The 24,935-nt window shown below is 48.8% G+C and overlaps 1 protein-coding gene across 4 annotated transcripts in view; it reads left to right on the top strand.

The window, feature by feature from the left end:
- Positions 1 to 24,935, top strand: part of Dlg5 (discs large MAGUK scaffold protein 5) — a 104,724-nt gene that overhangs the window by 39,968 nt on the left and 39,821 nt on the right. For all 4 annotated transcript variants that reach the window (XM_048339124.1, XM_048339127.1, XM_048339126.1 and 1 more), the window contains exons 2-5: positions 6,854 to 6,922; positions 12,844 to 13,006; positions 14,541 to 14,684; positions 15,902 to 16,085. In XM_048339124.1, the coding sequence (XP_048195081.1) occupies positions 6,854 to 6,922; positions 12,844 to 13,006; positions 14,541 to 14,684; positions 15,902 to 16,085 (560 nt within the window). The remainder of the gene's footprint in view (positions 1 to 6,853; positions 6,923 to 12,843; positions 13,007 to 14,540; positions 14,685 to 15,901; positions 16,086 to 24,935) is intronic.

Raw genomic sequence — 24,935 nt, 5'->3', positions numbered from 1 at the left:
AACACACACACACACACACACACACGCACACACACATACATGCACACATACATTTTGATCTTCCTCCTTTCAAGACAGCACTTAGCAGGAAAGGCCTTTATTTTATGAGTGGAATAATTAATTGTGGGTGTGCATGGTTAATTTTCCTTTCCTTGTCATATTTTAGCCTTGGGACATTCTTGATGTTTGAGGAGGGGACCCATAAAGGCAAAACTGAGATTCCTGAGGTTCAGGTGGGTCCGTTCCGTCCCTACCTGCTTCCCACATTTCTCTCCATCCACATCTGAGGTACACACTCCCATTTCTTGTTCCTCCTTTCAGAGGCTAGCCAGCCTGATAGTGACTTGAAGGTCGGGGATAGGGCCAATCTTATGCTGCTTTGCCAGGTTGGTTCTCAGACTGTATTCTGGCAGTTACAGGAACCCACATTCAATCCCCAAGTTCAAGCCAGGTGCCCATGCACACCTGTAATCCTAGAGTTACTCAGGAGGCTGAGATCTGAGGATTTGAGGTTTAAAGCCATGGTGGGCAGACAGATCCTTGAGACTCTTAATCTTCCAGCAAAAGCTGGAAGTGGGGCTGTGGCTCAAGGAGAGTGCTAGCCTTGAGGAAAAAAAAAAAAAAAAAAAAAAAAAGCCAGGGCACAGTGCCCAGGACTTGAGTTCAAGCCCCAGTACTAGTGCACACAAACACATGCATACACACACACAGACACTCTAAAGTGCAAATCTACAGCTTTGGGGTGAATTATGCACAGTGGGGGCAAACCAGGCTGCCTGAGGCTCGAGCTGTTTGTGCATCTGGGAAATCAGGGTCCTCTTGACCCAGGTCTGGCTCGTGAGACACAGAGATAGGGCCTGATTGACATGCCTCATGGCTGCTGCTTCCCAGGGTCTTCCTGAAGTGGCTGAATTTGTCAGCCTCCAGCTTTGGAGTCACAAGTTTGTGCAGCCTTGGCTGCACTGTCCTGAATGAAGTTCTGCATGGGAGTTTTCTATCAGGGAAGGAAAACCCCCAGGAGGCGAGCAACTGTCAGTACCTCCTTCTCATTTCTCTGCACTTGGAAGAGAGGCTTTGGAGAGAAGCTTGGCCAGCACCCTGGATCTACCTTTGCACCCAGCAGGGATCTCTTGAGGGCCATGAGGCTGCAGCTCCCCCAGCACCCTCCTCCCCCTTAATCCCTTGAATTGTGTGCACAGCCGGTTTGAGGTTTTGTCCTATTGTCTCCCGGTAGGTTTACCACAACTTTAAGCGAGTTGCATAACGTGACCTTCATTTCCTCCTCTGTAAAATGGACCCCTAAGGACAACCTCAGGGTTATTATGGAGTTAACTGAGCCATTGTACAGTCCCAGGACTGAACAGTGCTCGGTACTTATTAGCTGCTATAATTGTTACTATTAGAGTTCCCTGTTTGCTAGCGCTTTGCTTTACTCACTGTGACCTCATCACTGGGTCACAGCCTTCAATTTGGGCAGTACAGGAATGGAGAAGGGCAGGGTGGGAAGGGCCTTGGCTTGGCAGGCTGGCTCACCATGAGCATAACAGCACACGCTTGAGGCTGGCGATACAGCCCTGCAGAGACAATGCCAGGGATTTCTGTTCATCTCCCAGTATCTCTATGCTGAAAGCATTCCTTATCATCCTGTTCTACAGATAAGCACATGCAGGCACAGAGAGGATGGGGGACTTACCTGAGGGCACACAGCTAGTAATGGCAGAGTTGGGAATAAACTCAGGCAGGCTGGTCCCTAGGATCTCATTTGACCCCAGGCTCTGAGAGGGGGAGAGCCTTCTCCTGAGTCTCCCAGCAGCAGAGCATCCTCTGGTGTTCCTGGGCCTTAGCTGTTTCCTCTCAGAACTGGCCCAGAGTTATGCGGAGCATGGGACAGCTGTGGGGAGACCCAGCGGACATACATGCGGACACACATGAGTCTGGGAGTGGCAGGTGTGAGCTGAGGGTGGGGAGGTTGCTGTCAGCTCCTGATTTGGGGGTCCTTGAGCCTTCAGGGACAGCAGCTTTTCTTCTGCAGTGGCTGAAGGTGAGGCTAGCCTCCCTGTACCCTCTGCAGGGTCTCAGGTACCCCTTGTAAAGGACAGGAAGGCTGTGCTGGCTTGCCCAGTGCAGGTTACCAGGGTGGAAGTAGGAATCCCATGCTTCACAACTCCAGATGATGGAGGTGGAGGCGTGCAAGGGGTGCACTTCCATCCGGCCTGGCCAGGCTGCTTCAGGGGCTGGGTAGCCATAGGTTCCCTTATCACTTGAAGGATTTTACTGAAAGTTCTTTTGAAGTGGTCTTTGGGGCTGAGTCACACAGTAAACAGAATTAGCAAGCCTGGGCTCTTGCAGACAATGTCTCTGTCAGGGTTGTGCTGAGGGTCACAGGGCCAGCTGTCTCCCAGGAGCTTCTGCCTCCCCCTGGGCTTCTGTGAGCTTCCATTTGCATCCCAACTGCCAGTCCTGGTTACTCTTTATTGATAAGATTCATTTGATCACTCTTGTCAAAGGCACATAGAATGCATATCAACAGTGTATTTTAGCAGGTTATGCTTCATCCAGACACCACGGGTTGAGTGGAGAGAGTTAGCAGTGTTGGGCCCCACCCAGAGCTGCCCCATGTAGGACCTTGGGGCCCCTACTATCTGAGGCTGGCCTCACACTTGCCTTTTTTTTTTTTTTTTTTTTGCAATTAATTGAAAATATTTTTTAAGCTGTCCATGAAAAAATTAATTAATTTGTTGTCAAAGTGGTGTACAGAGGGGTTACAGTTTTATATGTAAGGCAGTGAGTACATTTCTTATCAAACTTGTTACCTCTTTCATTTTTCTCCCACCCCCCCCCCAACTCCTTCCCTCCCAGTTGTACAATTGGTTTACAGCATATTGTCTTGTATGTCTTGTAAGTATTGCTGCTGTGTTGGTTCACCTTTTACCCTTGTCTCTCCATTTTGGTGTTCGCCTCCCCTAGTTCCAATAAATGAATATACAATATCCAGGGTACCAAAGTCAGTTGCAGTGACATCAGGGGTAAAACCATGGGGAAGAAAGACAAAAGAAAAAGGCATCATTGCACATGGTACCTTGAAAATAACAACAATGATAGATCACTTATTTCCATAACGTGGAGTTCATTTTGCTTAGCATCATCATATCAATCTGTTTCCACAGCATTAAACTTTCCCCAGGTCTGCTCAAGAGCTCTGTAGGTGCTGTTCGGGGCCCTGCTGCCCTGTGGATGTGTGTGGTGGGGTAGTGGGACTGGCAACAGTCCCGCAGTCACCTAGGCCTCACTCAGGTGGTCTTGTCCTCCTGGGGTCTGGGGCCAGGTTCTGAGCTGCCTCAGGCCGTCAGTGTGGGGCAGAATTGTGTTCCCCTTGGATTGGGGGCCGTGCTGGGCATCAGAAGGTGCTGGGCTGAGCTGGGACTCCTGTTGGCCTCCAGACTTAATTGTGAAATCCCAGACACAGATGACGTCGGACACTCCCCCCCCCCCCCCCCGCCCGCCCCCCGGCCCCGCCCCCCCCAGCTCCTGGAAGCCACTGGTTTTTAGAAAGGACACCGTGTGACTTGGGGGAGTGACTCCTTTGCCTTTTCTTAACAGCCCTAACCACACAGGCCTTTAACACAACAATAGCCACAGAAACAAAGCAGGATCAAGACGTAGTCAGCACAGGGCCTTTTCCCCCTTGGTGACGTCCAAGGCTCTGGGAACATTGTAAAAACTGGGTCCTGTCCAATCTTAATCAGGAGCCCCCCACAAGCCTCAAGGAGCCTCGCCAGCTGCCTGGAGTGGGGGCCAGGACGATGCCTGAAGATGCAGATAAAGATGTCATGCTACCCCTGTGAACTTCCAAAGCCCAGTCAGGACTTTGGGGACTGGCAAGAGGGATAAAAATATGTTGGTTGGTGAACATCCCCCTTCCCCCTCCTCCCGCCAGTGAGGGAAGAAGCCTAGTGGAGAGAAAGGAGTGTGTCTGCCAAGCTTAATTAACAGTGGAAACTCGCCACGGGGGAGGAGAGAGACGATGTGGAGAGGAGGGGTGGTTTACTGGAAGATAGGGCACTGTGGGCGCCAGTACTAAGAAGAAGCAAGCGTTCCGTTCTGGCAGTGGTGGCTGGTTGCTGGCTGCTGGCGTAAGCCATACTGTCACAGGCTTGGTGGAGCTGAAGCAGAGATGGATGTCTGGAGGTGTGAGTGTGAGAGTTTATTCGTGCCTCCTTTCCTGAGTAGGTGTCTTTTCAAAACAATCCACCACATACCAGCTGGTCAGCCTTCCTTATTCTCATAGAGAAAAAAACAAAGCAAACATTTAATAAAAGCATGACAGTTGAGCTGAGAAAATAGACGTGGTGTTGGGTTTTTGTTCTGGGAGTTGTCCATGCGTTGGCTGATTGGATTTAATGAGTAGGGTATGGGAAGAGAGAGGATTTGAAGACAGGTATGGTGTTGTTTGTCCTATTGAGACAGAAATGTCAATGTACAGAGCTATCAGACTTGGCATTCAGGAATCTGGATGGGGTTCATTCGTTTTTCTAGTGAGGGCCAAATGTGGGAGTATTTTGGTTCTATCTCCCCTCAAATGATGTGTTAATGCCTGTTGTGAGGGCCAGACCAATGAATATGAGGACCCCCTGTGATCCCGCCCCCCTGGCCTTTCCTCTCCAGGCAGCTGTGTCAGTGTGGAGCTGTGGCCTCGTCCAGCGTAACCCACTGCTCCCAGCCCTGTTCTGGAGGACGGTCCTGCTGGACCACAGACCTAGCCATCTCCACCCCTGATCTTCCTCTTCAATGCATGCTAAGCAAGAGTCTTCTGAGACGTGGAGACAACTCAGTGCTGAGGCCACTGGTTCTAGATCTCACCATCCCTAGAGTTTCCTTTTTCCTGTTTTCTCTCTCCTTTGCTGGCACCCACATCTGCCAGCTAACTGGCTTCTGCCTCCTTATATAGTTTTCCCCTGTTCTCTAAAGGTCTCTCCTGTCTTCCCGATAGTCTCTTGATCCTGTCCCTGCCCTGTTTACCCCGTCTGTATATCTCTTGTCTTTACCTTCTGAGAGTACACAGGTCTTACATGGCAAGTCCAGAGTTGGGTTGGAAGAGACGCCCTGGCATCTGGCCCCGCATTTCCACTTCTGGAACCTGGGATCTCATCAGTTCTTGGCAGCTTTCTAACAGCAGGGCCCTGACATGTTCAATGCCTGTATTGCAAACATCCCACTCAGCCCAGCTGCACACCTCTTCATTGCATGGTTCTTTCCATTCTAGGAATAGAAGGTGCATCTCTCCCATTACCTGATGTGCTGTGACCTGCCATCTCTGCCTGTTGTACCTGTTCACGTCAGCTCCTAGTGGAGTTGGTTTTGCCCTTGTCTTTAGGATTAGGTCAACTTTCAGCCTTGGGGAGCAGTACCCACACTTTGTTTCCATTCTTCCTTGTGAAATATTGCTGAAAGGAGAGAGGCACAGAACTCTATCAATTAGGTGGCCGAACCTCATTGTGCAGGCTAGGAATCGGGTAGGCAGGCTGAGCACTGTACTCAGGGCCTGGACTTCCTGACTAGAGTTTCTTCTGATACCAGGCCTGTCCTGTCCTGTCCTGTCCTGTTCTGTTCTTCCTTCCCTCTCTCCTTCCCTCCCCCTCCCTTTTTCGTTCCCTCCTCCCTTCCTCTCTCCCATCCTTCCTATTTATTTTTGTGCCAGATCTGGGGCTTGAACTTGGAGAGGTCTGGGCACTGTTATTTAGCTTTTTCATTCAAGACTGGTGTTCTACCACTTGAGCCACACCTCTACTTTTGGCTTTTTGCTAGTTAATTGCAGTTAAGAGTCTCATGGACATTCCTGTCTGGGCTGGATTTAAACCAGGATCCTCAGATCTCAACCTTCTGAATAGCTAGAATTACAGACATGAGCTACTGGCACCTGGTGCCTATCTGGTTTTGAAAATACTTGAAACCAAACCATGATGGTTATATGCTCATAGCCAAAATTAACAGCATTAAGTGCAGATCCTGAAGCAAGCAAGCAAGCAAACAAGCAAACAAACAAAAATCCCCACGACTTCCTGGCTTTGGTAACAGTGTAATTGCCCATGATTTTTAAAGTGACTTGATCCCCCCGCCCTTCTCCCTTTCTCCTTCCCTCTTTCTCTTTCTCTTTTCCCCTTCTCTTTTGGCAGTACTGAGATTTGAACTCAGAGTGTTGTGCTTGTTAGGCAGGTACTACCTACAAGCCACATTTCCAGCCCTTTTCTTTTTTTCTTTGGTATTAGAGATTGGACTCAGGGCCTCGCACATGCTAGGCATGTACTCCACCAATTCTCCATACCCCAACCCAAGCCTAATGAGTAACTTGTATTGAGGGTTAGACACTGAATATCAAATTGCAAAGGATGGAGCTTGACTATGTTTAGAATGAAGGAGCAGAACAGCCAGGGAGAGAATGGGTAGTTGGGTTGGACTTCAGTGTGTTCTGTCGCTCCTGCATGGAAGTCAGAATTGTGCTGATAAAACTGCAGGGAATCCTCATACCCCATAGCACTGGGGCATGCTGCGCCTTAGCTGAATCTGTCCCAGGTATTCCAGCAAGAAGCCAGCTCCCCCCTGACCCTAGCCCTTTCTGTGTGTTGATCAGCTCTGGGGTGGAAAGGTGTGGGTGAATGAAGTAGAAGGCTGGGTGGAAATGTGTGTCTAGTTTATGCCCACCACACCTCCTGGGAACCTGGACTCGGGTTCCCTGATGTGGCAGTGGCTCCCGTAGCCTCACAGGGCCTGCAGAGCAGCTGGTCTGACAATGTTTGGGTTGTCAGTGCATGGCCCTTCTGGGTTAGTAACACATGGTCTCCCCTTCTATCTCTAGGCTCCACCTACAGTGTCCTGTCCATCATGCCGTCAGACTCGGAGAGCAGCAGCTCACTCAGCAGTGTGGGTGAGTAGCGTCCTCCTGGGAATACCAGATGGACCAGGGTTGGGGCACGAGTCAGGACAGGCCAGAAAGGGTCCCTGACATGGGAAGACAGTGGTCTCTCCTGTCCAGTTACTTGTGGAATCATCTTCTGTGGATGCTATGAACTTTTTTTTTTTTTTTGTCTCAGAAGTCTGACTCTGGCCGGGTGCTGGTGGCCCACGCCTATAACCCTAGCTATTCAGGAGGCTTAGATATGAGGATCAAGATTCAAAGCTTGCCTGGACAGGAACGTCCATGAAACCCTTATCTCTTATTAACTATCAAAAAGCCAAAAGTGGGGCTGGGAATATGGCCTAGTGGCAAGAGTGCTTGCCTCATATACATGAAGACCTGGGTTCAATTCCCCAGCACCACATATATAGAAAACGGCCAGAAGTGGCGCTGTGGCTCAAGTGGCAGAGTGCTAGCCTTGAGCAAAAAGAAGCCAGGGACAGTGCTCAGGCCCTGAGTCTAAGGCCCAGGACTGGCAAAAAGAAAAAGAAAAAAAGAAAAAAACAAAAGAAAATGACAGACTAGGAAAAGAAATTAAAAAAAAAAAAAAAAAAACCAAAAGTGGAGCTGTGGGGGCTGGGGATATGGCCTAGTGGCAAGAGTGCTTGCCTCATATACATGAGGCCCTAGGTTCGATTCCCCAGCACCACATATACAGAAAGCGGCCAGAAGTGGCGCTGTGGCTCAAGTGGCAGAGTGCTAGCCTTGAGCAAGAAGAAGCCAGGGACAGTGCTCAGGCCCTGAGTCTAAGCCCCAGGACTGGCCAAAAAAAAAAGTGGAGCTGTGGCTCAAGTGGTAGAGTGCTAGCCTTGAATGGAGTCTTGACTGTGGTGTTAGGAGGGAAGCCATTTCTTCATTTTAAGAGTGTCGGCTTTCTCGTGAGCCTGCTTCTTCATACCCTGAAAGACCTCGTTCAGTGAGACCAGCTCATTTTGAGGTCATCTTTTGTAGGAGGGGTGGTGTGTGGCTCCTGGGACAAGGGTAGCCAGCTGATGCTGGATCAGTTGTTTTCCGGTGTTTCAGAATCCTGTCAGGTGAGGCAAGCCCTGTCCCAGCTCACTAGGACAGCAGAAAGGACAGTGTTGTCCCTTTCTCACCTTCCCACACCTCTGAGCCCTGGTTACATCCCTCTGTCAGACACCCCTGATTGTCCCACCCCCAGGATGCTGGGCTTTTAGGTGTCCTGCCCAGATATCTGCTTTATGTCACGTGTATGGTGGGGGGGGGGCAGGGGATACTAGGATTTGATCTTAGGACCTTGGTGTTCTCCCTTAGCTTTTTTCATTCAAGGCTAGCATTTTACCATTTGAGCCCTAGCTCTACTCTGGCTTTTTGCTGGTTAATTGGAGATCAGAATGCCACAGACTTTTCTTCCTGGGCTGGCTTGGAACTGTGATTCTCAGATCTCAGCCTCCTGCATAGCTAGGATTAGTGTGAGCCACTCTGAATCTCTCTTGCTGGCCAGGGTTTGGGGAGTCCCCTGGAGAGCTTGGGTCCTCAGATGGTCCCTAGCTTCACCTGTGAGCAGGTCCTCACCCCTATGCCAATCACTTCAGGCTGCAGTGTCCTTCTGCAGAGGCCTCTTGGGGGGAGGGGTTGCTCAGCAAGACCCACACCCTATTCACTGTAACCTGCTCTTCCAACCTGCCCAGAGTGCTTGCTTGCTTCAAGAAGTGTGTCGTCTTCTTCTCCATTTATTCTGACCTAATTTTTCCTAGCCTGCTCATTCTCATCTTGGATAACTAGAGAGGTTTTAAGGAATGGGGAAGAGACATTACTGGGTACCATTTGCAAAATAAGCCTTAAATTCCATGCTGATTGAAGTAGCAGGTTTCTTATGAATGGACAAGTGCCTGGCTTGTTAGCAGAGCCTGAAGAACTCCTCCTGGGTCCCAGAGACAACTCCTTGGGAGGGGAGGCTCTGGTGTATTGGAGGAGGAAGGGAGTCGCCAGGAAGGCAGGAGCTGTTCCCTCTGACCTTTGACCACCCTTCCGGGGACGGCCTTTGGGGTTGGGAGCAATCCTGGGAAACATGCTTTTCTCAAGTCACCAGACATGTGGGAACATGCCCTCCTCTTGGAACATGTGTTCAGTGCCTACAGGGCTTGCCGAGAGGCAGGCTCCTGGGAGATGGAGGTGAGGGAGAGGGACAGAAAGAACAGCTCTGGGGAAGGTGAGTTCTGACCACAGGGAGCAGGCAGGGATGGCTTGCTTGCCTTGGGCCTTCTAGCAGTGCTCTGGTGCTGGGAGCCACTGGGAAGCAATTGGTTTTTGCTGCTGCTTGCTTTGGGTTCCTGAAAAGCAGAGCAGGAGTCAAGGATTCCAGCGCATTAGTGTCTGGCTGGAGAGCCAGAACTGGCAAGGCTGCAGCTGCTCTCCGGAATCCTCCCCTTCCATTCTGGGTAGGGGAAGAGCTGAGCTGGATGGAGGCTTGTTTAGAGCATGTGAGGGACGGAGTGGTCACTGCACTTCGTTTGTACCAGATGTCTGTACTTGCAGTGCCTTTGGGACAGAGAGCGGGGAGCCCGCTCTGGCCTGTAGATGCAGCTCTGGTCCAGGCCAGATGTAAAGTCTCAGACTTTACATCAGAATCAGAGGTACGTGGAGAGGAAAGATACCAAGTGCTGTGGACCAGGAGTGACCCAGGATTTCTGAGTCTGCATTGCTAAGGAATTCTGTAGTCTTGCTGAAGCTGACTAAGCAGTGATGGCTCTAGACACAGACTGTGCTGGCTAGTTCTGGACTGCAGGCAGGACTAGCCTGGTGCATCTGATGACCGTGCTCTGCCTCCATGCTACTCTCCTCTGGGTAGCCGGAGCCTGCTGGTGGCCAGAAGGGTTACCTGGGCATCCGCATTCCACCTGACCACTTTGGCTTGTGTGCCACTTTTCTCCTTGACTTCTACACCACAGGCCAACTTGAATACTGTCCAATTATAAACAAGGCCACCTGCTTCTTGCGTTTGCTTATAACATAGAAGGAATGTTCTCAGTGTGGCCTGCTTCCCCTGTGGTCCTATGAGGAGGCCTTTGAGGTAAAAATTATTTTGTTTGCTGGGCACTGATGGCTTACACCTATAATCCTCACTGCTCAGGAGGCTGAGTTCTGAGGGTTGTGGTTCAAAGTCAGCCTGAGCAGGAAAGTCTAAGACTCTTATCTCCAACTGACTGCCAGAAAACCAGAAGTGGAGCTGTGGCTCAAAGTGAAAGAGCACTAGCCTTGAGCAAAAAGAGCTCAGGGACAGCCCTGAGTTCAAGCCCTAGGAGCAACAATGCAAAAGAAAATGATTTCCAAAGAGTAGGATGTCTCCTGCCCTTTTCACTTTCCCTTCTTTACACAGGTATTGAGTGGGATTTTCCAAAAGGCTTCACTGCAGAGATGATACGTTAGCTGTCTTAGTGAAGCCAGACTATAGACATTACAAAGTACAAAGCTTGCTACTCTTTTCAGGACAGCCTTTTGTTCTCCAGTAGGAAGAAAGGGTAGTCATTGTTTCACTAAACTATCTTGGGTAGATTCATAGAGTTTTGGTTATTTAAAAATAAAAGGGCTGTGCACTGGTGGCTTACGTTTGTAACCTAGCTACTCCACAGGCCAAGCTCTGAAGATTGTAGTTCATTGCGAACTCAGGCACAAAAGTCCATTAGTACTCTTATCTCCAGTTAACTAGCAGAAAGCCAGCGTGGAAGTAGAGTTGTGGCTCAAGTGTTAGAGCACCAGACTTAAGTAGAAAAAGCCAAGTGAGAGCTTGAGGTCCTGCATTCAAGTGTCAGTACTAGAATTCACATGCACGTGTGTGTGTGTGCACACACATACTCACTATTAAATATTAAAAAAAAATTTTGGTTGGTTGTGGAGGTTGAACGCTTGAGTGCTATCTCTGAGCTCTTTTTGCTCAAGCCTAGTACTCTACTACTTTGAACCCTAGCTACTTCTGGTTTTCTGATGGGTAAGTGGAGACTTTCCTGCCTGGGTTGGCTTTGAACCACAATTCTCAGATCTCACCCTAAGTACCTAGGATTACAAGTGTGAGCCACTAGTGCTCGGCCAAAAATTCTTGATTCTCATCTCTAATCTGATATGTAACTTTTGGGTAGATACGGTGCATATTTAAAAAGCAGGAGCCAGGTATGGTGGTGCATCCCTGTAATCCCAGTACTTGGGAGGCCGGGAAAGGAGGTCCTTGCATTTAAGGCCGGTCTGGGCTGCACACTAAGATTTTGTTTCAACTGAAGAAGATGAAACAAATGAAAAATGTCTTGAAAAGCCTTTAGAAGTTGTTCCCAATTTTGAAGACTGTCTAGTGGTCCTCAGATCCAGAAATTTGGGCTGGGGGAGCATAACTTCAAACCCCCTCACTCCCATGTTGAACTCCTTGCCCTCCCTAGTTCTCCTAATCCTCCCTGGTTCTTCTAGAAGGTACAAGGCCCGGCTTTTGTCCCTGAAGCTAGCTTCATTTACCCAAGCCAGCAGCCCAACAAGGACCAGCAGAAGAGGGGTGGGCAGGACACCACAGACATACCCCTTGCATGTCCAGACAGGTGCTGTGTCCCCAGGGGTGGTTAAGCCCCCCTGAAGATGGCTGCCATGAGCTCCTCTGACCTTACCAAGGGTCTCCAAGACATAGGTGAGACACCAGGTGGATTTCTTTTGAAGTTCTGGGGATTGAATTTGCCAGGGTCTCTAGTGCTACCACTTGAGCCATATGCCCCTCAATCTTTTTTTTTTTTTTGGTCAGTTATAGGGCTTGAACTCAGGCTGGATGCTGTCCCTGAGCTCTTCAGAGCTCAAGTCTACTGTTCTACCACTTGAGCCATAGCGCCACTTCTGGTTTTCGGGTGGTTAATTGAAGATAAGAATCTCGCAGTCTTTTCTGCCTGGCCTGGCTTTGAACTGCGATCCTCAGATCTCAGCCTCCTGAGTAGTTAGGATTACAGGTGTGAGCCACCAGCGCCCAGCTCGCCTTAATCTTTTGTTTATTTGTTGAGATAGGGCCTCACTGACCTTATCCAGGCTGGTCTCTCAATCCACAACCCTCTTGCCTCTGCCTCTCAAGTAGCAGGGATTACAGATGTAAATAACCATGCCTAGCTTTCAGATGGACCTTGTTGAGTGGACTAGCTATAAAACCACCATTGATTAGTCTCTTTTCTGGGACATTTGAGTGGATGTGTGGGTTTCATTCTTCCTGGAGATGGATGTGGGTTTTGTCTGAGGCAGTCATGCTTTGTGAAAACACAAGGAGCACACAGTACTCTCTTTGGGTGCTGGTGGTGCTGGTGACATGTGCTAAGAACCTGGGTTGGCCTAGGCAGCCAAAGGCCCCAGGGCTTACCTGTGTTCCATCATATTTGGCTTGGATGTGAGCTGGCAGCCTCCTCCGAGCTGACGCAGCTAGGTTGGTTTGGAGCATGCTGGAGTCAGTAGGACTGCTGTGTAGTCTGAGCTGAGTGTCTAGTCATGGTGGGGGAGGATGGGGACCTGGCCTGTGGGTCCCAGCTTCTAGGCAGCTGTCCCGGTCCTTGGTGGTTTTACTGGGTCCCAAGTGTCCCCTCTTCCTCAGAGCTCCCAGGAGTCCTTTCTGCCTCTTGTGCCACATGTCTAGGGCTGAGTGACAGCCAGCATGTCCAGACTAGGCCAGGATGCGAAGATGAGGACCCTAAACCATTCCTGGAAGTGATAAAGCCAGATAGGGGGGAGTGTGGGTGTCCTTGGTGTCCACAGCCAAAGCCTGATGGTTCTGGACTCAGTTCTCAGCCCCACACCTCTGGCTGTCTGTGTTCTCGCCTGTGAAAAGGGGGCTGCCAGAGAACCCACCATTATCTCAGAATGAGGGGCTCAGAGCAACGTATCATCCCAACACAAGTTTGCTTACGGTCACCTGCCCCCAGGTACCACCGGGAAGGCACCATCGCCACCACCCCTCCTCACCGACCGACAGGTGAATGAGAAGGTGGAGAACCTCTCCATTCAGCTACGGCTGATGACTCGCGAGAGGAATGAACTGCGCAAGCGCCTGGCCTTTGCGACCCACGGGACAACCTTCGACAAGAGGTAGTAATGCCTCCCGGCTTCGTGTTGCCTGTGCATCTCCCCAGGCCTTGGGCTCATCTCTCCCTCGCTCTGGGCCTTCCCTGGTCCCCATGTCTTCTGCATCCCATTCCTAGGCCTGTGTGCACATCTGCCACTGTCTCCCAGAAGATCCCAGCCTGTCTCACTGTTGAGAGGGGCTCCCTATGCTCTATAAACACATGAACTGTTCCCTGCCATGTGTGTTCTTAGGAAGGGGAAATCTACCCAGGGCCCTTGTTTTGAAGAACATCATTGCTCTGCTTATTGGGTTTTAGAGGTAGCTACTGGGGCTGTGGAGTGGGGCAGGGAGAGAGTCTGTGTACTTGCTTGGTCCAGTGGCCTTCCTGCAGGAGGCAGTGGGACATGGAGCAGTTATTCCTTTCATTCCTACACTGGCAGGGGTCTGGTGAGGGGGCCTCATTCAAACATTAGGATTTAACCTCTGCTTTAGGAACGTTAAGAGTCAGTGTGTTTTTAGTCTGCGCCTTTAGGATGATGCCTGATTCCTGAGGCCATCTCTGTGAGGACAGGTCCCTTGGACGACACCAAGGCTGGGTGGGTGGATGTATGAATGTGTGAGCCCATGAGCCGGCACACTAGCCTGTCGTCATGCTCATCCACTCTGTGCTGTCTAAGGCTGTGTCTTGTGCAGCCAAGACAGAGTCCAAGTACTCATAATGGAAATTGTGGGTAGTCTGCAGAGCTCCAGGTATTTCCAGCTCTTGACCAAAAAAACAAACAAACAAAAAAACCAGTTTTCTGAACCTTTCTGTAGAACAAGGGGTCCCACATGCAAGTCTGCATGAGAATCTTCCAGCAAACTTGTAGAAACACAGGGGTCCACTTATCCTTCTCCACTCCAGGACAGGTGATTCTGGGGTCTGTGGTTGGGCCCGAGAACTTGCATGTCTGACACATTCCTGGATGACACAGTGCTGTATGTCTCGGGGGGAGGGGAAGGTATCCCCACTGTTCTTGGCCATTCTGAACCTGGGCTGCACCATGGCGTCCCCTGTGGAGTTTATGAAACAGTCCTAGGCTGGGGCTGTGTCTCTGTGGTAGAGCACTTGCTGAGCATGTGTGAAACCCTGGGCTCAGTTGTCAGCACTGCAAAAACAAAGCACTTGAAGAAACAACAACAACAAAATCTCATGTTTCAGTCTCAATACCTCCACCTTCCGGGATTTTAACATAATCAGTAAGGGATTGGTATTTTAATGTGTAGTCAAGAGTGAGAATCAGTGTTGTGAAGATAGTAGATCTGGGCTGATGTTGAGCAGTGCTCAACACTTACACCCAGGCAGGGCCCTCTGGTGCCAAGGCTCCCTCCATCAGAGGGGTCCTGCCCTGTGGGCTGAGAGAGGCCCCCATAGCCAAATTGTAACAAGTACCAGGTGGCTGTGGTATGCAGGCCAGGATGTAGGAGTCAAGGGGCTGGGAACACATAGGACACAGTCCTCGGTCATTGTGAACCTTGGGGTTTGTGTTCATGGGGGTGTTTTGCTCTCTGGGCCAGGCCCTACCACAGGCTAAATCCTGACTACGAGAGGCTGAAAATCCAATGTGTGCGGGCCATGTCTGACCTGCAGAGTCTGCAGAACCAGCACACCAATGCCTTGAAGAGGTGCGAGGAGGTGGCCAAGGAGACCGACTTCTATCAGTGAGTGTGCCTGTTTACCTGCGGCCCTGGCACCCACGGAACAGTTACCATCTGCCCTTCGCCTCTGGTCAAGCCAGGGGCCTGGGTTCTAGGCCTGCCTATGCCTCTTAGCAAGCAGATATTGGAGGAGTCCTGCCCTTGGGCCTATTTTTCTAGTGTAAAATAATTGCCAGCTTCTGAAGCCCATATGTAGAAGTGATTTATAACACCAGGCAGGAGCTCAGGCAGACCTGAGCCAGGGCTCTGGGCCTCTGTCTGAGGCCTTGCTGCAGCTTGTTTCTGTGGCACAGGCAGATGGGCCATGTGCTCCTTGGGTCTCCTGGTTGCCTCTCAGTCTTTGTCTGCCCACCTGCTGATGTTTGCATAGGCCCCAGTACTTGGAGGCACCAGGCCCTTACCCAGTGAGGGCTTATCTCTGTGCCTGGGGAGATACCTCTCCTCCTTTTGGTGTCAAGGTTTTAAAAAGTGATTTAAAAGCAGGTATGAGCTGCGGCCCATACCTGTAATCTTAGCTACTTGGGAGGATCAAGGTTCAAAGTCAGCCTAGAAAAGAAAAAAAGTCTTGTGAGACTCCATCTTGACAGAAGAAACTGAGCTTGGTGGTATGTGCCTGTTATCCCAGATATCAAGAAAAGCATAAAATAGGTGGATAATGGTTCAAGGATATGTGCAGTCAAAACTGGAGACCCTGTCTTAAATTAACTAGTGCAAAAATGGGCCGATGGCGAGGTTCAGCAATACAATGCTTAACTGACAAGCATGAAGCTCTGAGTCCAAACCCCAGACATCACCAAATAGAAAAGCAGCTTGAGGGCTGGGGATATGGCCTAGTGGCAAGAGAGCTTGCCTCATATACATGAGGCCCTGGGTTCGATTCCCCAGCACCACATATACAGAAAACGGCCAGAAGTGGCGCTGTGGCTCAAGTGGCAGAGTGCTAGCCTTGAGCAAAAGGAAGCCAGGGACAGTGCTCAGGCCCTGAGTCCAAGGCCCAGGACTGGCCAAAAAAAAAAAAGAAAAGAAAAGCAGCTTGAGTCTTTGGAGGTTGGCCTTTCGCTGGTTTTGGTCTGCTTCTGAGTCCTGCTGGCCTGGCCACTGTGGATTCTTGTCTGGGTCTTCATTGGTGATGTTGGGCCTGAGGGGTTGGTGAGGCCTCAGGGTGGAGGTGGGGGTGTGAGGCCAGCTGTGCTGACAGTGTATTTGTGGGGGGCTTTCAGCACACTCCACAGCCGGCTCCTGAGTGACCAGACTCAGCTGAAGGACGATGTGGATATGCTGAGGCGGGAAAACGGGCAGCTACTGCGGGAACGGAACCTGCTGCAGCAGTCCTGGGAAGACATGAAGCGGCTTCACGAGGAGGACCAGAAGGAGATTGGTGATCTCCGGGCCCAGCAGCAGCAGGTAGGGCTGGGTAGTCAGGGCTGCCCACATAATCCTTTAAGCAAGTATTTTTAGATGCCTGCCTCATGAATGACACAGGGGTATTGGGGAGCGAGGGCTCAGCCCTTTTTCTCCTGGAGGTCGCAGTCAGTGACAGGAGACCAGGTTAGTCACATCTTCACACACATTACACATCATCATGAGTATCACAGGGGCTTCCGGGAGGGGGTCAGAGGTGGTATACTATGTGGAGAGTAGCAGAGGGGTTAACTGAGGCTACGGTGAAGCACCTAGACCTCACTCCTCTGTATGGATCATGTGAGATTAAAGAGAAGGGAATTGCAAAACCATTTGGTGTAAACCAACTGAACAACTCATGGGAGGGAGAGGGAAAGGGGGAGGGGGGAGGGGGAATGAGGGAGGAGGTAACAAACAGTACAAGAAATGTACCCAAGGGGGGCTGGGGATATGGCCTGGTGGCAAGAGTGCTTGCCTCCTATACATGAGGCCCTGGGTTCAATTCCCCAGCACCACATATACAGAAAATGGCCAGAAGTGGCGCTGTGGCTCAAGTGGCAGAGTGCTAGCCTTGAGCAAAAGGAAGCCAGGGACAGTGCTCAGGCCCTGAGTCCAAGCCCCAGGACTGGAAAAAAAAAAAAAAAAAAGAAAGAAATGTACCCAAGGCCTAATGTATGAAACTGTAGCCTCTCAGTACATCACTTTGACAATAAATAAGAAAAAAAAAGGAGAGAAGGGAAATGGAGAGAGGAAGGGCAGGTGAATGCAGTCATTATAGTCTGGGTGCCTATGTACAAATGGAACCACGTGACTTGAGGGTGGTGAAAGGGGGGATGGAGTATGATGCTGGGTTAACATTGATCAAGATGCATTGTACTCATAACCTTGTTGAATTGAGACTCCTTTGTATAACTAATTAAAGATAATCTTAAAAAAATGAAGGGGGAAAAGAACTTGGAAATATTAGAGTCCTGTGCCCATGTGAACGGGAGTGATACTCTGTTACTGTTTGGGGAGTGGGTGTGGCCTGTGGCTCTTGATGATTCCTGGTCCCAAAGTAGCATCTTCACCTGGACAGAAGTATGAGTGGTAGTCTGCTGGAGCACTGGCTCCCGTGTGTGACACTGGGCACGTTCTTCTTTTTGTAGCTCCAGTCTGAACTGTTTTGGCTGCAGAAGGTTGTGGGAGTGGCTCATGACAGTCCCTATGTCTGTGGATGCTGGGAGAGACAGAGTTCTCCCTAGTGCTGAGGCATAGTCTGACTGACTATATATTCAAAACATAGGCTCCAGCAGAACATTTTTGGTCCCTGAGCAAAAGCAGAGCCTTGGGGTACTCTTAAAGCTGACGTGTCAGCGTAGCATTATCCTCATTGCCTTCTTTTCACTTAAATTGAAAAATAATTTTTTGGTGCCAATCCTGGGACTTGAACTCAGGGTCTGGGCACTCTTCTAAGATTTGTTTTTTGGCTCAGGGATAGCACTTCACCATTTAGGCCATAGCTCCACTTCTGGCTTTCTTTGGTACTTAACTAGAGATAAGAGTCTCCTGGACTTCTCTGCCTGGAATGGCTTCAAACCATGGTCCTCAAATCTGTTTTTGTTTTTGTTTTTGTTTTTTGCCAGTCCTGGGGCTTGGACTCAGGGCCTGAGCACTGTCCCTGGCTTCTTCTTGCTCAAGGCTAGCACTCTGCCACTTGAGCCACAGCGCCACTTCTGGCCATTTTCTGTATATGTGGTGCTGGGGAATTGAACCCAGGGCCTCATGTATAGGAGGCAAGCACTCTTGCCACTAGGCCATATCCCCAGCCCCCATGGTCCTCAAATCTGAATTTCTAGGATTATAGGTGTGAGCCACTGGTGCCCAACTGAAAAATGTGTGTGTGTGTGTCCCTAGTCCTTAAATTCAGGCTCTGAGCGCTATCCCTGAGCTTTATCTCTCAAGGCTAGCATTCTACCACTTTGAGCCACAGCTCCACTTTTGGCTTTTTGTGGTTAAGTGGGAGATAAGAGTCTCACGCACTTCTCTATCCAGGCTGGCTTTGAACTGCCATCCTTAGTTCTGAGCCTCCTGAGTAGCTAGGATTATAGGCATGAGCCACTGATAACTGGCTTTGAAAAACTTTTTATAACTGAAAAACTTACACAAAGTATGTAAGTCTTATTCCTGAAAATACCCTTCAAGACTAATTTGCCAGCTTTATGCCTCATCACACCCTCAAGTGTCTATGTATTTTTTAGAAACAAGGGCGCTTAGATACAATAGAAATGCAAACATTAAGTGCCACCCCCATCTGCTCATGTTATCCCACAGAGCCTTGCCAGTCTCAGGAGTATCTTCTGTAGTTGAGAGTGAAGCTTGGCATAGAGCTATCATGTCTCCTTTGGTCTCCTTTGGTTAGGAAGAGTTCCTTAGGCCTTCTTTGACATTCATCGCCTTGATGCTTCTGAAGGCCACAGACAGGCTGCTTTGTGGGGTCTCCCATAGCTTAGATTTGTCTGAAACTCATGGCTTGGTTTAATCTTTGCATCTGTGTGTGTGTGTATGTGTGTGTGCGTGTGTGTGTGTGTGTGTGTGTGTGGTGAGCTCATGCATGCGTGCATATACATACATACTGGTACAGGATGTTGAACTAAGGGTCTAGGTGTTGTCCCTTAGCTTTGGCACTCAAGGCTACCACTCTACCACTTGAACTATCGCTCCATTGCTGCTTTTTGGTAGTTGATTAGAGGTAGGAGTCAGATTTTCCTGCTCGGGGCTGACTTTAACCCTCAGTCCTCAGATCTCACTCTCCTAGGTAGTTAGGATTTACAGGCTGAACCACCAGCACTAGCTGCCTGGTGAATGATTAGGTGTTCTCCTTCAGTGGATGTGACACAGCATAAAAACATGGCAGATGCCTTTGCCTTCCACCAGGGTAACAAATGCCTGACATCTTCAGCTGATGAGGAGGGAAGATGTGTTTTGGCTCCTGTTTAGTGTTCAGTCCATGATTTTGGGGGCTCCTTGGTGCTGGGCCTGTGCTGGGCACATCCCTGTGGGAGAACTTGGCAGAAGAAACTTGCTCACCTCATGGCAGCTGAGGAGAAGAGAGAGATAGAGGACCGGGGTTTACTACCTTGCCGTGGTGCCCCAGGCTGAGAACCAAGTCTTTAGCACATGGGCCTCTGGTAAATGTTCTAGATCCAAACTACTGCAGCAAATGGAAGAAACTGGTCCCAAAGTAGCATGTGTTATGCTTCTGGGTATCTGAAGGGCTTAGAACAGGGATGTCCACCATTTGTGATGCTCTTGGGTTGGAGGAGGGGCAGTGACTGCAATGGGGTAGGTTTCTTTATAGAACCCTCATACATTGCTTGTGGTGATGTAAAATGGAAACACTCCTGAGAAAAACAGTGTCACAAGAATGTTCTGGAATTAGATAGTGGTAGTGTTGCACAAACTTGTGGATTCAAATCCTTGTACATACACCATAACTCCCCAAATTGCATGCTTTAAAAGTTACATACTGCACATTGTGTGGTATGTAACTCATAACTCAAGAGACAGAAAAAAAAGGAAAGATTTAAAATTTCAGCTTCTTAGGAAAAACAAAAATTTCTCAGGTTTAGTCTCTGTCTCCAGTTCTCTGGCTTTCTGAAGGCAAACATGGCTTTTTGAAACATTCAAGCATTGAGACTGTGACTATTCCCTTTCTCTTTCCCTTTCCTGTTTGTGCCCCTCTCCTAAAGGATGTGGGAAGTTTTTTCCTCTTTCTCCCCACATTGTTCCCCCCCCCCGCTTTTTTTTGCCAGTCCTGGGTCTTGAACTCAGGGCTTGGGCTCTGACATCGAGCCTCTCTGTGCTCAAGGCTCTACCACTTGAGCCACAGTGCCACTTCTGGCCTTTTCTGTTTATGTGGCACTGAGGAATCGAACCAAGGCTTCATACATGCTAGGCAAACACTCTACGGCTAAGCCACAATCCCAGTCCCAATCCCCTTTCTTTTTCTGTGGCTTTGGCCCTTGATGTTGGGAGTTACGTGGGTGGGATTCAGATCAGTCTTGGTTATTGTGGTTCACCAGCTTAGTTCTTCTAGACCCATTCTCTTTACTGAGACCTCACAGGGACCCTAGTAGGAGAGGAGACCAGGGAGAGCTAGGTGGGGTCTGTGAGCTGTCAGGCTCCCTGCTCCTCCGGCTGTCCTCTCACCAGGTCTGGAGTAGGTGCTTTCCTATGAGATACTCAGGTGATGGGTTGCCCACAGCTCTCCCGGGACATGTTCCCCTTTGGGCCTGAGGGCAGAGGACTATCTGGCTGGACAAGGCTGGTTTGGTTGCCTAGTTCCTCCCACGCCTTGTAAACTTGAAGAGGCCCTTGCAGGGTAAATGGTACTTACTTGTTTGACTTGTGTGTTTGCTGGAAGGATTTGTGGGGCCTCTTAGTCCTCTGCATGGTTTATCTCAGGAAATGAGGCTGTTCTGGGAGGGAGGGTAGATCTGGGCTTGGGCCTGGATCCCTCTGCCACTTGAGAGCAGCAGACAGGTGCTTTGTCCTTTGTGTATTTGTATGAGGGACACAAAAGCTGAGGGCCACAGCCCAGCCCTAGTACTGTCTTGTTTGTAGGTCACAGTACACCATCTTGTATTCCTCTGGTGTCCTGGGTAGAGACTGATAGATCTTAGTTGGGGAAGCAAAGCAGATGTTGTTTTTTTTTTTTTTTTACTATACTTTCTTTATTATTTATTATCTTTGGTTGCAAAAGGGGAAAAAAAAACAGAAGCCAAATCTTTTAGCAGTAATGGAGTTACTGACCCCCACCATAGCTCAATCTTAATTAGTAGAAGTGACCAACAGCCTCTGTGGAAGCCATGGGGCATATATCCATGCAGACTTCTTGTGTCATGATTAATATAAACAAAGTTCTGTTTTATTTCCTGGAACTTGCCTTTTAAAAGTTCTTTATTTTTTAAAATCTACAATATATCATGGCTCTCCTTGCATTTTCTGTTAATTCAAATATCTAACAAGAATTTCATGGTTTTGTTGTCAGTAATATATAAACACCACTCAATGTGTGAGGGTATTTTGATTGCTAGCACTCTTTATTATAAGCAATGTTTAGTAGACACACATATCTTCTTTGTTGCAGTTGGTCGTGGGGCTTAAACTCAGGGCTTAGGCACTGTCCCTGAGCTCTTATTGTTCAATGCTAGCACTCTATCACTTTGAACCAAAGTAGCTAGGATTACAGACATGAACCACCAGCATCCCACAATATGTTCTTATACTTGTCTCTCTGTCTGTCTCTGTGCCTGTTTGTCACTATTTTGTGCTGGTACTGAGGCTTGAGCTCTGTCCCTTAGTTTTTTTGCTTAAGACTAGTACACTACCACTTGAACCACAGCTCTGTGTACAGCTTTTAGGTGGTTAATTGGAGATATGAGTCTCACAGCCCCTGAGTAGCAAGGATACAGGTATCAGCCACTTTATTTTTTTGTACATATAGTCTAAAGTTTTATTCTTATAGGTAAAACTTAATGTCTAAGGCAGTGTACATTTTCTTTTAGGTAAGTTACACCAGTTACTTTGGAAACTTACAAAGCCCTAAGAGCTTTTCCTCTTTCCTCAGTCTTTAAAATTTACCTTTTTTCTCTTGTAACTTATAAAAGTCAACTTTCTTTTCCAAGGTATCCTAAATATTCTGCGTTCCATTACCCTTAGCTAGGAATTTGAATGTAACTCTGCGAGTTTGTGTGTACACGTGCATGAGGGACTCTACTGAGAACATAGTTTTCTATTGCTGAAAAGGAAAAGCAGATAGGATCATTCTTTGGCATTCATGTGGCCACAGTTTCCCCATGTTTTTCCCGAGGCTGTCAGTGACATAGTACAGACTATATTCAAAGCCCTCTTTTTTTTTTTTTTTGGCCAGTCCTGGGCCTTGGACTCAGGGCCTGAGCACTGTCCCTGGCTTCTTTTTGCTCAAGGCTAGCACTCTGCCACTTGAGCCACAGCGCCGCTTCTGGCCGTTTTCTGTATATGTGGTGCTGGGGAATCGAACCTAGGGCCTCGTGTATCCGAGGCAGGCACTCTTGCCACTAGGCGATATCCCCAGCCCCAAAGCCCTCTTTTTTTAATTTAATTTAATTTTTTTGGCCAGTCCTGGGCCTTGAACTCAGGGCCTGAGCACTGTCCCTGGCTTCTTTTTGCTCAAGGCTAGCACTCTGCCACTTGAGCCACAGCGCCACTTCTGGCCGCTTTCTGTATATGTGGTGCTGGGGAATTGAACCCAGGGCCTCATGTATACAAGGCAAGCACTCTTGCCACTAGGCCATATCCCTAGCCCCTCAAAGCCCTCTTGTAAGAGAGGACCTCGAGGCCTCTGTGCCTGTTGTGATGCCTGCATGCTGTCTTGTTGTTGGAGAATGACCCTTCAAGCCTCTGTGGCTGGTGTGGGGGCCAGAGGGCAGGGTGTGGGGGCCAGAGGGCAGGGCTTGGGAAGGTGGCATTTGGTTCCCAGTAAGCAATACCTCCTTGCAGGGTTTTTACCTGTAGAAGGGGCTGAGCCAGGGTAGTAATTATGATGGAAACAGAGCAGGGCTTGATCTCTGTCTCTGTCTCTCTTATCTCTTCTGAATCCAAGATCCCACCACATTATCAGAGCTGGGTTGAGAGCATCAGAAAGGATCCAGGGTTGCTTCTGGAATTTTCCCTGTCCTGTCTCTCAGGAATTTGTGGTGCATCGGCCCTGAATTTCTCCTGGATTATCATGTGGCCCTGGATCTAAGCTCTTCAAGGTCAGAGCACTCCAGGTTTTATTGTGGGTTGGCAATGGTGGCCTCTGCTGAGCTGCTCCTAAGCCAGGCCTCTGCTTCCTTCATCAAGGCCGCCTTGAAAATGAGTTTGTTTCTTAACAAAGCCTGGAGAACAGAGCCACTGTGGGAGAGCCTCTGGCTGTCCACTCACACCCAAGGCCTCCACCTTGCTGGACAGTAGACAGTGACCACAGAGGTTTCGTTCTGTATCCTCAAACCCCTTCTCATATGTCAGCTGGCTTATGAAAAGGAATAATGTATTTCTACTTTATACCATGCACAGAAGTCATTTAAATATTTAAATGGAACAAATAAAACTCAAATACTTGTAGAAGTAACAGTAGGAGAATATCTTTATGACCTCTAGATAGGGAGAAGAGAATTTCTTAAAACAACCAAAGCACAAATCACAAAGGAAGTCATTGATAGACTTTCCCCTCTATATTAAAATGTGAACCTTTAGCATAATAGAGGACACTACAGCAAATTAAGAAGCCATGCATTAGGAGAGGATATATGTAATGAGTATAACTTGGGAAGGGTTAGTTCCTATAGTTTAAAAGTAACTCTTGAAGGGGTAGGAGTATAGCTCAATGGGCAGTGTTTGCCAAGCATGCACAAGGCCCAGGTCAATCCCAGCACCGCAAAAACAGCCAACTACAGATTGAAGGAGAGAGAGGGAAAGAAGAGAAGGCAAGGGATAGGAATATACATTTCATAAAACATACATTCCACAAGCATGAAGAGAAAGTTGCCAGGGCTTTTTAGCAGTCAGTGATGTAAGTGATCTTGAGGATATTATGCTAAAAAAGATGCATACCATTTGATTCTCCTTCTAGAAATACAATAGATTAGCTGTGGGGGCTGGGGAGAGGGAAATGCAGAGTTGTTTAATGGGTACTATATGTTAGGTTTTTAAAGTAGGTAGCCGGTAAAGGAGAACGCCACGCGGTATTCAGGCAGGAGAGAACATTTATTACCGAACTGCTGGCCTGTGGCCAAGATGATCCATGGCCAGAGAGAAGGGAGAGAGAGAGAGAGAGACCCCCACCCAGCCCTGCTTTATTTAGGGCAGGGGCAAGGGGTGTGGCCAGGTGGATTAGGAGGTGACCTCAGGGAAAGGGGAGGTAACTGCCTCCAGGTCTGCAGGTTACCCAGGTAACTGGGTGGAGACTTAATGAGGTGGGGGCATCTGCATGTAGCCCTCAGGGAGAGGACCTAACACTAGCTAGTTCAGTTTTGCAAGAGGGAGAATGTTGTGGTGATTACTTGCACAATTTTGTGCACATACATAAAACTGTGTGCTCAAAGATGCTTAGAGTGACATGAAAGGCAAAACATATTATGGTTTTCCATAAATAAAAATTGAAAAAATAAGTGAATGTGCGATGTTCTCGGAGGTTGTGTTGGTAGCAGTCACTCAGAATTCCAATGGCAGCCGTTAGCGTAGCCACTTGGGGAGCAATTTGGTGTGCCTCCTAAATGTGAGTGAAAATCCATTTCCCAAGGTCTGGCCCCCTGCCTCCTTTAGATAGGCAAAGAAATTGTTATATGTGGGAGAATTGAAGGACAGCCTTGTGTGTGGCTGGGTTATTTCTGTTACCAAAACAGTGGCGACAGAGTCCATATCCCTGGGTCAGAGATAAAAGGGTGCTATGTACATTCGGTGAAATGCTTCTGGCACCCACCGGACTGAATGTCAAAGGCTCATGTGCCATTAAGTCACTAGGAGATTGACATAATGCGTTGGCCAGCGCTTGCACTCAATGCATTGGCCAGCTCTTGGCTGAGATGAGAAGAGAGGCTGCTCAGGTAAGAAGGGTGCACTGGGGGCTTGCACAGTCCCTGAGAAGTTAGGACTAATGTATAGTTTTTATTTTTTAAATTTTAAAGGAAGCTTTTAAATGACAGTGCAGGGCTCAGCTCCTGGGCCTTCCTGCTGCATCTGAGTATCGATTTCATTTCTATCATGAAGCATTTGTATGAAATAATTAAGGTCGAAGTGCCCAAGGAACCTACCTCTATAGCTTTTTACAGTGATTTCTGTCTTTGGTGT

Source organism: Perognathus longimembris, chromosome 2 (genome assembly GCF_023159225.1).
Source record: "Perognathus longimembris pacificus isolate PPM17 chromosome 2, ASM2315922v1, whole genome shotgun sequence".
NCBI lineage: Eukaryota > Metazoa > Chordata > Mammalia > Rodentia > Heteromyidae > Perognathus > Perognathus longimembris.
This window is presented reverse-complemented; position numbering and strand designations above follow the sequence as displayed.